General features: G+C 44.2%; 1 protein-coding gene across 1 annotated transcript in view; it reads left to right on the plus strand.

The window, feature by feature from the left end:
• The window catches only part of DNAAF11 (dynein axonemal assembly factor 11), a 57962-nt gene extending 46546 nt beyond the window's left edge, over window positions 1-11416 (plus strand). Inside the window, exon 12 of the mRNA XM_058174540.1 lies at window positions 9797-11416. Within this exon, the coding sequence (XP_058030523.1) occupies window positions 9797-9977 (181 nt within the window). The 3' untranslated portion in view covers window positions 9978-11416. The remainder of the gene's footprint in view (window positions 1-9796) is intronic.
• Window positions 11417-12779: the final 1363 nt, after the last annotated feature.

Consider the following 12779-nt stretch of genomic DNA (forward strand, 5'->3'; position numbering starts at 1 on the left):
TTCAATGACCTTTCAAAGTTACAACGGCACTCAAAAAACTGACTTATGACCAGTACTCACACTTACGACTGTTGCAGTATCCCCCCCCCCAAATCACGTGATCGAAATTTGGGTGCTTGGCAACCGGCGTGTTGTTTACGATGGTTGAAGCATCCCAGGAAGCCAATGAGGGAGCCAGATCACATAACGACTGCTTGATTGACTTAACCGCTGAAGTGACACGCTTAACAACCATGGCCAAAGGCTATCAAATGGGGCACGACTCGCTTAACAACTGTCTTGCTTAGCGACAGAAATTTTGGGATCAGTTATAGTCGTAAGTCGAGGACTACTGTAGGAATTTAGCACCCACCCCCCTCCTAGAAGAATGAAATATTTTAGAAAATATTTAAAAAAGCAGAATATATTTCCCTGGATGAGAAATGGAGAAACATGTTTTAAAGACAAAGCAGCTCCCTGCAACTTCCTGCCATCCCCCACCTTTGTCAATGGGCCATTAAAGCCTCAACCAAGCTCACTCATTTCCCCCCACCTTTGTCAACCATCATCTGCATCATAATAGAACCCATCTAGCAACTGAAACTCACCACATGGCACCTGGGAAGATTACATCAGCCAGCAAGGCTAGCTAAGACCCCCACCCCCTGGGAGTCTGACAGCCAATCAGGGTATTCTTCTTGTGCCCCAGAAAGTTCAAAGCTCAGAAAAAGCATAAAGCCAGGGAGCACACAGGATCTCATCCTTTTTTCTGTTCAGGATCTCAAGCCATGTGATACTGGACCACCATTAAACCATCTTTCCAAGCAGCCTCCATGTTTCCAGTGTCTTTGTCCCCACTTGGAACTGAACCCAGATGGATATTTCTTCCAACACTACCTTCCAAAAATATCTTTTGTTGGGAGGCAGAAGAAAAGAAAGGTGTTTTTCCTGCTTTTGTTTTGTTCTGATGGTAATTCAGGCTTCCCTTCTTTGACTCTGTAGAGATTCTCAAGTCATCCACGTTGTTCCCCAAGGCAGTGTTCTTGGACCAACACTCTTCATTAATTCATTAATGATCTCTGTGACCATATTAAAAGTAATTGTGTTCTTTTCACTGACAATGTCGAACTATTTAACACTACCAACAATACAGCTACCCTTCAAAAAGACCTTGACTTTCTGTCAGAATGGTCAAAAACTTGGCAACTCCAAATCTCAACCAGCAAATGCTCTGTCTTACACATTGGAAAAAAGAATACAAACACTAAATACAAACTCGATGGACATTACCTTACAGATGACCCCCACCCTGTCAAAGACCTTGGAGTTTTCATATCCAGTGATCTAACTGCCAAAGCCCACTGTAACTACATCGCAAAAAAGGCTTTAAGAGTTGTAAACCTAATCTTACGTAGCTTCTTCTCCAGAAACACTACACTACTAACCAGAGCATATAAAGCATTTGCTAGACCAATTCTTGAATACAGCTCACCTGTCTGGAACCCATACCACATTTCAGACATCAATACAATTGAATGTGTCCAGAAATATTTTACAAGAAGAGTTCTCCACTCCTCTGAAGACAACAAAATATCTTATGCCACCAGACTTGACATCTTGGGTTTAGAAAACTTAGAACTCCGCCGCCTTCAACAGGACCTGTGTTTAACTGCAATGTTCTTCCTGTTAAAGACTACTTCAGCTTCAATCACAACAATACAAGAGCAAACAATAGATTTAAACTTAATATTAACCACTTCAATCGTGATTGCAGAAAATATGACTTCTGTAACAGAGTTCTTAATACTTGGAACACACTACCTGACTCTGTGGTCTCTTATCAAAATCCCCAAAGCTTTAACCAAAAACTCTCTACTATTGACCTCACCCCATTCCTAAGAGGTCTGTAAGGGGCGTGCATAAGAGCACAAACGTGCCTACCGTTCCTGTCCTATTTTTTCCTTTCATTATATCCAATTAATATAGTTATTATATACTTATGCTTCTATATATGCTTATATATTATATAGTTATTTTCATGTTTACGCTTATATATATACTGTTGTGACAAAATAAATAAATAAATAAATAAATAAATAAATAAATAAATAAATAAATAAATAAATAAATAAATGGTTGTCCCAAAGGTGCTTTTTCTGGAGGCAACTGGACTTCCAAGAAGTCCCATGGCTGTGGGACAACCATGACCTGGATGACTGAGAATCTCTACAGGCTTTTAGTTATACAATTTGGGATGAACACTCTTGGAATGATGTGGGAATAAGGAATGGATTTCCAGAGGAAAAATTGCAGGATGCAGGAACTCAGGTGACCCTGAGGACACAGATAAAACCTCCAAGTGCTTCAACGACACTCTAAAAGGATGCAAATGACCAGCTGTCTGTAAGGCATATAAATCCTTCCATTCCCTGCTATCCTGTCAGAGCTAAAGAAGCTTCTTGGATGAAAAGCAAAACGTCTTCAAAAGAAAAAAAAAACCCAAGAAAGTCCAGTTGCCTCCTGAAAAAGCACCTCTGGGCTTCCCTGCTTTGATTTTTCTTTTGGTAATGGAAATAACGCTGATGAACTGCCTGAGTGCAACTCAACACACATTTTGTGTGTCCCTGACTCCCGTGGTTGTGCTGCGCCAATGGCAAGGAGAATTGCACCTTCCTTTGATGTGAATCCCATAGATATCTATTACTGGTTTTCATGTTCTTAAGCAGGTAATTAGAAAAACTTTTGGCAGATGGTTATCTGGCAGTTAAGAATCTGACCTTGGCAACTTAGCATGATGGGAAAGTGCCAGCTGTCCAATTCTGGGCCAAATGAAAGGTGTTTAGCCTTTCATTTAACCAACATATATTGATGTGAATTCCATAGATATATATTACCAGTTTTCATGTTCTTAATCAGGTAATTAGAAAAACTTTTGGCAGATGGTTATCTGGCAGTTAAGAAACTGACCTTGGCAACCTAGCGTGATGGGAAAGTGCCAGAAACAGCAAAGGACCGGCCTGCGGTGCCTCTGCCAGCAAAAATGGAACTCGGGAGGGTCATGAGGGGCTCCCCCATACTCTGTTTTTGGCCGCAACAACCTCCTGCAGCTCCCAAACTCCATTTTCACTGGCAGAGGACTGCAGGAGAGCATCGCAGCTGAAAATGGAGCTGTTCTGTCTCCTTCCCCACTTCAGACCCACGAGCTGGCTTTCAGCCAGTGGATTCACAGCTCTTATCAGTCCTGGCAGAGAAATCGCAGCTGCCTGCCAAAGTTCAAACAAATGACTCACGTAGCAAGACTTTCAGCTCTTTTTGAAATGGTTCAGCTAAACTTTTGCTTCCCGTGGAGTGAGAGCAGTCCCACAGCTCCTTATATATCCTGTGGAGCCCCACCCTTCCTTTTGATGACGCCGCCTCTCTAATCTTCTGAAGCGTGGGTCAAGCCAAGCTTGATTATTATTATTATCAGCTGGGTCTGAAGGCATAGTCTGAAGGGGAAGGGAGGAATCAGGGTATGACGGCCTCATTACATCCTCTGACTGGTCTGGTTCTGGCTCCTGGAGCCGAGCCACAGGAATCGGTGCTCCCAAGGTAAGCCTTACCGGCCCTTCCCCCTCACTTTCTGAGTCACTTTCGGGCATGGGGCCAGGTTTGGGGGTGGGAGTCATAACAGGAGCTCAGGAGCTTGTTTTTGCTGGCAGAGCGCTCAGGCCACCACAGGCGCACCCAACCCCAATAAGAGTGATGTCAATCTGGCTACGCGCCCCCAGACCCCCCCCGAGGTCAAATACAACCCTGATATGGCCCTCAATGAAATTGAGTTTGGCACCCTTGGTCTAGAAAGTAGACGATCGTGAGTTCTAGGCCCACCTTTGGCATGAAAGCTGGCTGGGTGACTTTGGTCCAATCACCAGGAGATGGTGAGTTCTAGTCCCGCCTTTGGCACGAAAGCCGTCTGAGTGACTTTGGGCCAATCACTTTCTCAGCCCAACCGACCTCACAGGGTGGTTGTTGTGGGGAAAATAGGAGGAGGAAAATGTGCTGGATATTATTTTGCTGCCTTGATTACAAGTAGTTACAACAGTTCATTTAGTGACTGTTCAAAGTTACAACTTCACTGGAAAAAAGTGACTTACAATCGCTTTTCACAGTTACGACCCTTGTAAGCATCCTCATAGTCACATTATCAAAATTCGGATGCTTGGCAAGTGACTCGGAGTTATGACGGTCGCAGCGTCCTGGGGTCATGAAATCCCCTTTTGCAACCTTCAGCCGAGCAAAGTCAACGGGAAAGCCATTTAAGTAAATTTTAATGTTACTAAATTTACAGCTGCAGTCATTCACTTAACATTCACTCTGCTAAACAAATAATTCCCTCAACACTGTCAGACTATTTACTGAATCTGCACTACTATTAATCGTTTCATAGTTCCCATCACCAATCTCTTTCCACTTATGACTGTATGACTATAACTTGTTGCTGGCAATCCTTATGATTTATATTGATATATTGATCATCAATTGTGTTGTAAATGTTGTACCTTGATGAACGTATCTTTTCTTTTATGTACACTGAGAGCATATGCACCAAGACAAATTCCTTGTGTGTCCAATCACACTTGGCCAATAAAATTCTATTCTATTCTATTCTATTCTAAAAACAACCATGGCAAGAAAGGTCATAAAATGGGGCAAAACTCACTTAACAAATATCTCGCTTAGCAAAAGAAATTATGGGCTCAGTGGTGGTCATAAGTCGAGGACTAATTGCGTTTATAAAAATGAGATGCAAACAAATAAATAATGGGGGGGGGGGAAGTTGTGTTTTCAAGAGAAACCTGTTTGACTCCTTCACACAAAATGGGATTTTCTTTCTCACGGAGGTCACCATCCATGCTTTTCTCCTTTCAGTGGAAGAAACACTTTTGGGGATATGGATAAAGTTGAAAAGAGGTCAAAAACCACATTATTCCTTTCTTTTTTTTTTATTTTTTTTATTTTGCATTTATATCCCGCCCTTCTCCGAAGACTCAGGGCGGCTTACACTATATTAGCAATAGTCTTCATCCTATTTGTATATTTATATACAAAGTCAACTTTTATTGGCCCCCCAACAATCTGGGTCCTCATTTTACCTACCTTATAAAGGATGGAAGGCTGAGTCAACCTTGGGCCTGGTGGGACTTGAACCTGCAGTAATTGCAAGCAAGCTGCTGTTAATAACAGACTGCGTTAATCTGTTGAGCCACCAGAGGCCCTTTTCCGTCTGCATCCCCTTCCCTTTGTTATAGCTTCAGATTTTATGGCGTACAAATAGCTTCGATTTACAACCATTTGTGTCGTGTCCCACTCCTCCGCTGACGGCTGGGTCCGGGAAATCCGAATCAGGCTTGCCTCTGCAGCTCTGCCCAAAGTCCTAGCAAAGTCCTCAGAGCAGGCAGGAGACCAGTAAGTGACTTCAGCAAGATAAGTTCGACTTTTGCCTGACTCAGAGACTGCCAGAAAGTAGCTCCTTTATATAGGCCATGGGGTGTGGCTCCATGACTCAGCACTCATTAAGGCCTGCCCCTCCCTTCCCTCTGTTGCCTCCGCCTCTCCAATCTTCTGATGCGAGGGTCACTCCAATCAGCTGTTCTTGGGAGTAAACCCTCCTCAGGCTCACATGCTGTGGAGGAGGGGGAGGGGTCTAGCTGCTCCGTTTGCCTGGGCATGGAGTCAGGGCTGGGGCAGGGAGATGCTCCTTCTTCTGCAGTTTGTGGGGGCATGGAGCCAGGACTTGGGCCGGAAGGCATACATTCCTCAGTGTTGGGGAGCAGGTAAGAAGGCCCCGGCTGCTCTGAGGGCGGGCAAGACACAACAATTTGTTTAGTAACTGTTCGAAGTTACAGCATTGAAAAAAAAGTGACTTACGACTGTTTTTCACACTAGCGTTGCGGCATCTCTATGGTCACGTGATCAGAATTCAGATGCTTGGCACCTGGCTTGCATTTATGACCGTTGCAGGGTCCCAGAAGCCAGGCTTACTTAACAGCTGTGTTATTGCTTTTAACCACTGCAGTCATTCACTCAACAACTGTGGCAAGAAAGGTCGGAAAAACCGGGGCAAAACTCACGTTATAACTGTCTCGCTTAGCAGCTTTGTAAATTTGGGGCTCAATTGTGGTCGTAAGTCAAGGACTACCTGCATTGGTAGCACTGACTGAACAGCAGTATGTCAGGGACAAGGCACCCACAGCTAACCTGATGTTGTGACCCAGACCCAAGTAGGTAGTAATAAACTTAGTCCGTGGAAAAATAAACTTTATTCGAACAGCTGGGAATTACTTCATTCTCAGCGGTCGTTCAACTCAAAGTAAAACAAATGCCTCCCAACACAAATTCCTCCGTTATCTAACAAACCTTAGTCCAATTAGGCAAACTGCCAAAGGCCCTTCCTGGCAAATGTCCAGAAGCCACAAAAACAAAGACGTACACGAAGCAGAAGACGGAGCAGAAGACCCAAACATTATTTTCTGGCAAAGCTGAAACTTGCTGGTGCTGGTCTGTTTTAAGCCTTACGGGAGGGGCCAATCATCTCTTGGCCTTACTCCTGAGTTTTCCTCTCTGCTTGAGCTGCTCTTGCCTTTTGGCAGCTCTTCTCTTGCATGCATTAGAAACAGGCTCCTCCTGTTCCTCTGCCTCACTACTAACAGTCTCTGGAGTCTGCACCTCACTTCCTGATGGCTCTGGCCTCACCTCAGCCTCATCACTGTCTGACTCCGTTGCCAGCTCCGCAGGCTGGATTACAACACCTGGATCATGAAAAGACAGCACACACACACACGCGCACACACACACACACACACACACACACAGAGAGAGAGAGAGAGAGAGAGAGAGAGAGAGAGAGAGGCCATTGTGGCACAAATCCTGCCCTCAGATTCTTGGCGTTCCAACTTCTGACGTGATATCAAATTATACACGTTGCAGAGTTTTTATCACGAGGCAACGTTTTGTAACTCCACACTCTACCAGATGCCCATGAAGACAGTTTCAGAAATAAATACAGTACATAGTAATATGTGATTTCAGTAGGATGCTTTTGTCTTGTTTGTTTATTTGCCTTGTACTATCAAGGCCAAAAAATCTTGGACGAAGGTATGATTTCATGGCGGCAAGATAGGAGTTTAGCAGATTTAACAAGCATAATGTAATTTTACATAACACAATCTGCCATGGTAACATCTTAAGCAAGCCAGTGAGTGGGTACCTGCATTAAACTGTAAAGTTATAACTCTCCAGCTTCCAGTCTCTGCTTACTCATCTCCCCACTTTCATCAAGCATAGCTTACACGCTGTTGAAAAGTCAATTTAAGCAGCATTAGTAGACACAATTAGATCCTTCTTTCTTCTGTCTTGACAGGAAACACACTATTGGTTGGAGAATCCATGTTAGCTAATTATATCTGACAACCTCTAAAATTTTTGGACGGTATGGTGCTTTTTTTTTCCCCAAGAGGCAACTGGACTTTCTAGTTTTTCTTTGAAGACATTTCACTTCTCATGCAAAAAGCTTCTTCAGCTCTGACAGGAGCTCCTTGCAGACAGCTGGTCATTTGCATCTTTTTAGTGGGTCGTTAAGGTCACCTGGAGGTTTATCGGTGTCATCAGGGTCATCTGAGTGGTGCAAGTTGGTCTGGAGCCTTCTTGGAATTGTTGAAAGGGCTAGGTTGTGGATTGGAGATAGATGATGTCGTATCCCTCCCCCTTCTGTTGACAGAGGGCTGTTCAATTCTGACCTAGATGGCCTCTTTAACCCCTCTTTCAAAACATTGACCCTCTCTATCCAAAATATGGATGTCCTTGTCTTCAAAAGAGTGGCCTGTGTCTTTTAAATGCAGATGGACTGCTGAATCTTATCCTGATGGGTTTGTTCTCCTATGTTGTGCCATACCTTTGTGAAGCGGCTGTTTTGTTTCCCCAGTGCACAGATCTGCACATGGCTCACAGCATTGTACTTCCTATATCACGTTGCTCAGTTTCTCTCTGGGTGTTTTGTCTTTGGGGTGGATGAGCTTCTGCCTTAGCGTATTCTTGGGTTTCAAGTTGCCTCTTGGGAAAAAAATAGAATTTTTTTATTGGCCAAGTGTGATTGGACACACAAGGAATTTGTTTTGGTGCATAGGCTCTCAGTGTACATAAAAGAAAAGAAAAAGAACAAAATAATACCTTCATCAAAGGTACAACATTTACAACACAAATGATGGTCATAGGTTGCAATTTAACCCTTAATGATAGCAACAAAAAGTTACAGACATACAGTCACAAGTGGAAAGAGATTGGTGATGAAAACGATGAGAAGATTAATAGTAGTGCAGATTTAGTAAATAGTTTGACAGTGTTGAGGGAAATATTTGTTTAGCAGAGTGATGGCCTTCAGGAAGAAACTGTTCTTGTGTTTAGTTGTTCTGGTGTGCAGTGCTCTATAGCATCATTTTGAGGGTAGGAGTTGAAACAGTTTATGTCCTGGATGTGAGGGATCTATAAATATTTTCACGGCCCTCTTCTTGATTCGTGCAGTATACAGGTCCTCAATGGAAGGCAGGTTGGTAGCAATTATTTTTTCTGCAGTTCTAATTATCCTCTGAAGTCTGTGTCTGTCTTGTTGGGTTGCAGAACCGAATCAGAGGTAGAAGCACCTTTGGGACAACCATGACCTCATGACTGACAATCTCCATAGACTTTTGAAGTGAATATTTGTAGAATTCTCTTCTACAAAGAATTAAAGGGCCCATCCTGTCTTAAACTCTCTCACTATATTTATTTATCATGGTCTAAGAATGAGCTTCCAGTTAGAATCGTGAAGATTGGCCTTACTAGGAAATCGAAGCCAACCAATCTTGTTGGTTAACTAGTTCTTAAGAACGTGAAAAGAAAATCGAGGGCTGTGAAGGAAAACAGTAGCAACATACTTTGTTCCTTAGGAGAGAAAGGTAGAGCAGAGCCTTTAAGGAAACCATATCCAGCTTCCGACAGATCTTGTAGACCTGAAGTGAGCAAAGTGATAATTAGAGATGAATGTTATCAAGAAGTTCATAAGAAGCCACTTAATCATCAGAAAATATTTCTAAAGCTCTGGGGAAGAAGAGGAGAGAACATCTTGACTAGAGAACATCTGAAATTGTGCTTGGATTCAGGGGTGGGTTTCAAAATTTTTAGCAAGGGGTTCTCTATCCGGTTGCTGGGTGGGCGTGGCCATGGTAGGCATGGCCTAGTCAGCCACATGCACCAGGGTGGTGGTGGGGTTGCCCTCCCCGTGCTCTGGAGGCTTTCCTCGAGTCTCCACAGCCTGGGGAGTGGAGGCCCTCTGGAGGCTGGAAACAGGCTCATTTCCGGCCTTCCCAAACTTCCGGTTTTTCACCTTCCCCAGGCCTCCGTGCATGCCCTTCACTTACTTGCATCTGAAGCGGGCCATGTGGAGACTCCAGGGAGGGGAGAGGCAGGGTGGGCGGGGCCCAGCCAGGAGTGGGATTTGGGGTTCTCCGAACTGCACAGAATCTTAGCTAGACGTTCTCCCGAACCCCCAGCAGCTCACCCCTGCTTGGATTTCTGAAGGAGCTCTTGAGAGCTGAAATCTCTCATGTCCTGCTGGATAGCAATACGTATTTGGAAGGCTTTTTTAAAAACTGAATCTGCTCTGTTTTATATGAAGGTAGATTAACTTTCCCTTCCTTCCTTCCTTCCTTCCTTCCTTCCTTCCTTCCTTCCTTCCTTCCTTCCTTCCTTCCTTCCTTCCTTCCTTCCTTCCTTCCTTCCTTTCATTTGCTTACTATTGCAGACACAAGGGCCTGGAGAAGTTGGAAGTGGATCCTACCAAATATTCCTTCCCTGATGTGACAGATATTGTCCATAAAAAGGATCGGGTGGGACAAGGACCTTTAAGGCTTCAGCAGCCCAAAGTTATGGACGCCAAGAACTTGAGCTCTGAAGATAACCCAGAAGTTCCCCCTTTAATTTAAAGAACTAATGAGGAGATAGCTTCTTTCGTGGTTAGAAGAACATCATTAAGGTGCATAACGTTTCTCTAATATTCTTGTGCATACACACACACACACATATCTATTTACTATTCTTCTCTCTGGTGGAAATTGAAATTCTTGCCAAAATTTGTGTCCAGCTCTGTTAAAAGATATGTCAGGTCAGGATTAGTTGCATCCTGTTTTACAGGGTTCTTTCTGCCAGCTCAGCTCCAGTATGAATTGTTGTTGGGCCGAGGGCATCTATCGTAATAGTTCGTGGCTTCAACAGGGCAAGCAACCTGTGATTAAAGCTCTGCTCCTTTTACGTGCAGGTGTAAAAGTGCAAGTGTGTACGATATACATTAAAAAGGAGTGGGAGCTTTGATTATGGATCAATTGCACCCTCCACTGTGAAGGCAGCATTTCCATGAATGGTTTGGGGATTCTTTTTCTTGGTCAGGAAGCTCAGGGTGAGATTAAGAATCGTATCATTGCTCTTCGTAGTCAAAGGGCATCATAATAAACAGCGACAAGCATTTCTGAAGATTTCCTAGAACAAAATGTTGGAGAAACCTATAGAAACACGGCCAAAGAAAGGAAATGCAGATACATTTGGCAGGTGAATGCTGTGCTTTTCTTCCTTGTTGGTGCAAATCTATTTGTTTGTTTCCTCGCTCCTCCCATTTTTCCACGTCTCAGTTTTAAACAATGTCTATATATGCAGCTTCCTTCCTTTTTTTTTTTAATTATAGGCATGCCAACTATAGTAAGAGATGAAGGAAAGGCCCTGCTCCTTTCTGCCGGGGACCCTCGTTAATTTATCCCCCAACAAGACATGCATAATTTCTCCCTTCTTTTTAGTCCTACCATCCTATCCAAGTTACCTCTCAATAGCTCAGTAAGATAAGCCCTTGTGAGTAATACTGACAACATTCACACCCTCCCCCCCTTTCCAACACAGTCTTTACTGATTTATCTTTCTCACTTGAAACATCGCGTCTCATTTTCACTAAAATTGCATGCCTGCAGTCATCTTTAAAACTCCAGGTAAAGTTCCTGTTCTCAAATGTTCCTCTGAGTTACAGAGAAGGGTTGTAATCTGGTATTTGTAGGTCTGCGCATAGAAGGAAGCGTTGGCGTAGAACTGCACACAATTATATAGGCCAGGGGTGTCAAACTCAGCTGGATGCATCACGTGCTGGCCATACCCACCTCTGGTTTAGCGAAGGAGAAAAAGTCATGATACATCACATGATGACGCGAGTTTGACACCCCTGATATAGGCCTTCCACCTTGAAATTTGAAATGATTTGTTTGAGAGACAGATGTTACTGCTTCAATAAAAAGCAGGAAACCGAAACACAAATACTTTGTGTAAGATATTCATTTACCAAGCAGGCGACTGCAGCATACCTTTTCCATAGGAGAACATTTTTTTTTCTGTAATAGAGGTGGAAAAATCTATGTATTCAGTATAGCAGACCCGGGAATAAAGATGATTTTGAGATATTACAGCGTCGCTGTTCTTCTGACATTCGCACATTCTTGGGGATTTGGGAAGAGGGTTTCCAAGATGCAGGACCTGCCCTCTTATTGCTTTCACACAAGGGCGATTGCACCCCTTCTGAATTGTCTTCGGGCCCATCAAATATCGTCAGCACTCAGCAGCTGAATTTGTGTCGTGTCCCACTCCTCCGCTGACGACCGGGTCAGGGAAATCCGAATCAGGCGTGCCTCTGCAGCTCTGCCAAAGTCCTAGCAAAGTTCTCAAGGCAGGCAGGAGACCAGAAAGTGACTTCAGCAAGATATGTTAGACTTTGCCTGACTCAGAGAATGCCAGAAAGCAGATCCTTTATATAGGCCATGGGGTGTGGCTCCATGACTCAGCACTTATCCAGGCCTGCCCCTCCCTTCCTTCTGTTGCCACCGCCTATCAATTCTTCTGAAGCGAGGGTCACTCCAGTCTGCAGCTGTTGGTAATTGACCTCCCTCAGGCTCACATGCTGTGGGGGAGGTGGAGGGGTCTAGTTGCTCCATTTGCCTGGGCATGGAGCCAGAGCTGGGGGCTGGAGGTACTTCTTCCTCCTCAGCCTGTCTGGGCATGGAGCCAGGGCTGGGGCCGGGAGGCATACTAGGACATTCCTCAGCGTTCGGAAGCAGATATGAAGGCCCCGGCTGCGGTGAAAGTGGGCGAGACACAACAATTGGTCAGTTTTTCTGCTCGGCTGCAGTTCAACACAAAATTGTGAATCCAGTTTTTAATGGAAGGGCTGGAGCTGTGCGAAGTTTAGATAACAAGCCATTATCTAAGGTTGGAAATGTTGTCTTATCTTTCTACCTGGCTGCTGATTCTGCCTCTCTGCGCGCGCACACACATACACGTATGTTAAATCATCATAGCATTGTAGCATTATTATTGTTATGGTTCATCACACAGTCAGCCAGATGTCGAGACTGGATTTGGCATTTTTGTCTGCCTGTCAAGTCCTTCCCACAGACCTGGGATAGGCAGATGTGGATGTTTGATGGGGTTACAGATATCACCGCAGGATGGAAGCTGTTCAAAGTAAAGCCACCTTTTGCAATCGACTCTGGATTTGCCAATGCTGATGGTGCTCAAGTGGTGCTCCAGTTGTTTTGGGAATGCACTTGGGACGCCTGTTACTGTTACGGCTACCATTGTTTGCTTTTGCCACAATCATCCTATTTCTATTTGAAGGTCTTTGGATTTAGTTATCTTCCCCAGTTCTTTCTCTTCTCTTCTGCTCTCCCCAGGTACTGCCACATCCCCTATCCAGCCTT

The sequence above is a fragment of the Ahaetulla prasina genome, chromosome 3 (assembly GCF_028640845.1).
Source record: "Ahaetulla prasina isolate Xishuangbanna chromosome 3, ASM2864084v1, whole genome shotgun sequence".
In the NCBI taxonomy this organism is placed as follows: Eukaryota; Metazoa; Chordata; class Lepidosauria; order Squamata; family Colubridae; genus Ahaetulla; species Ahaetulla prasina.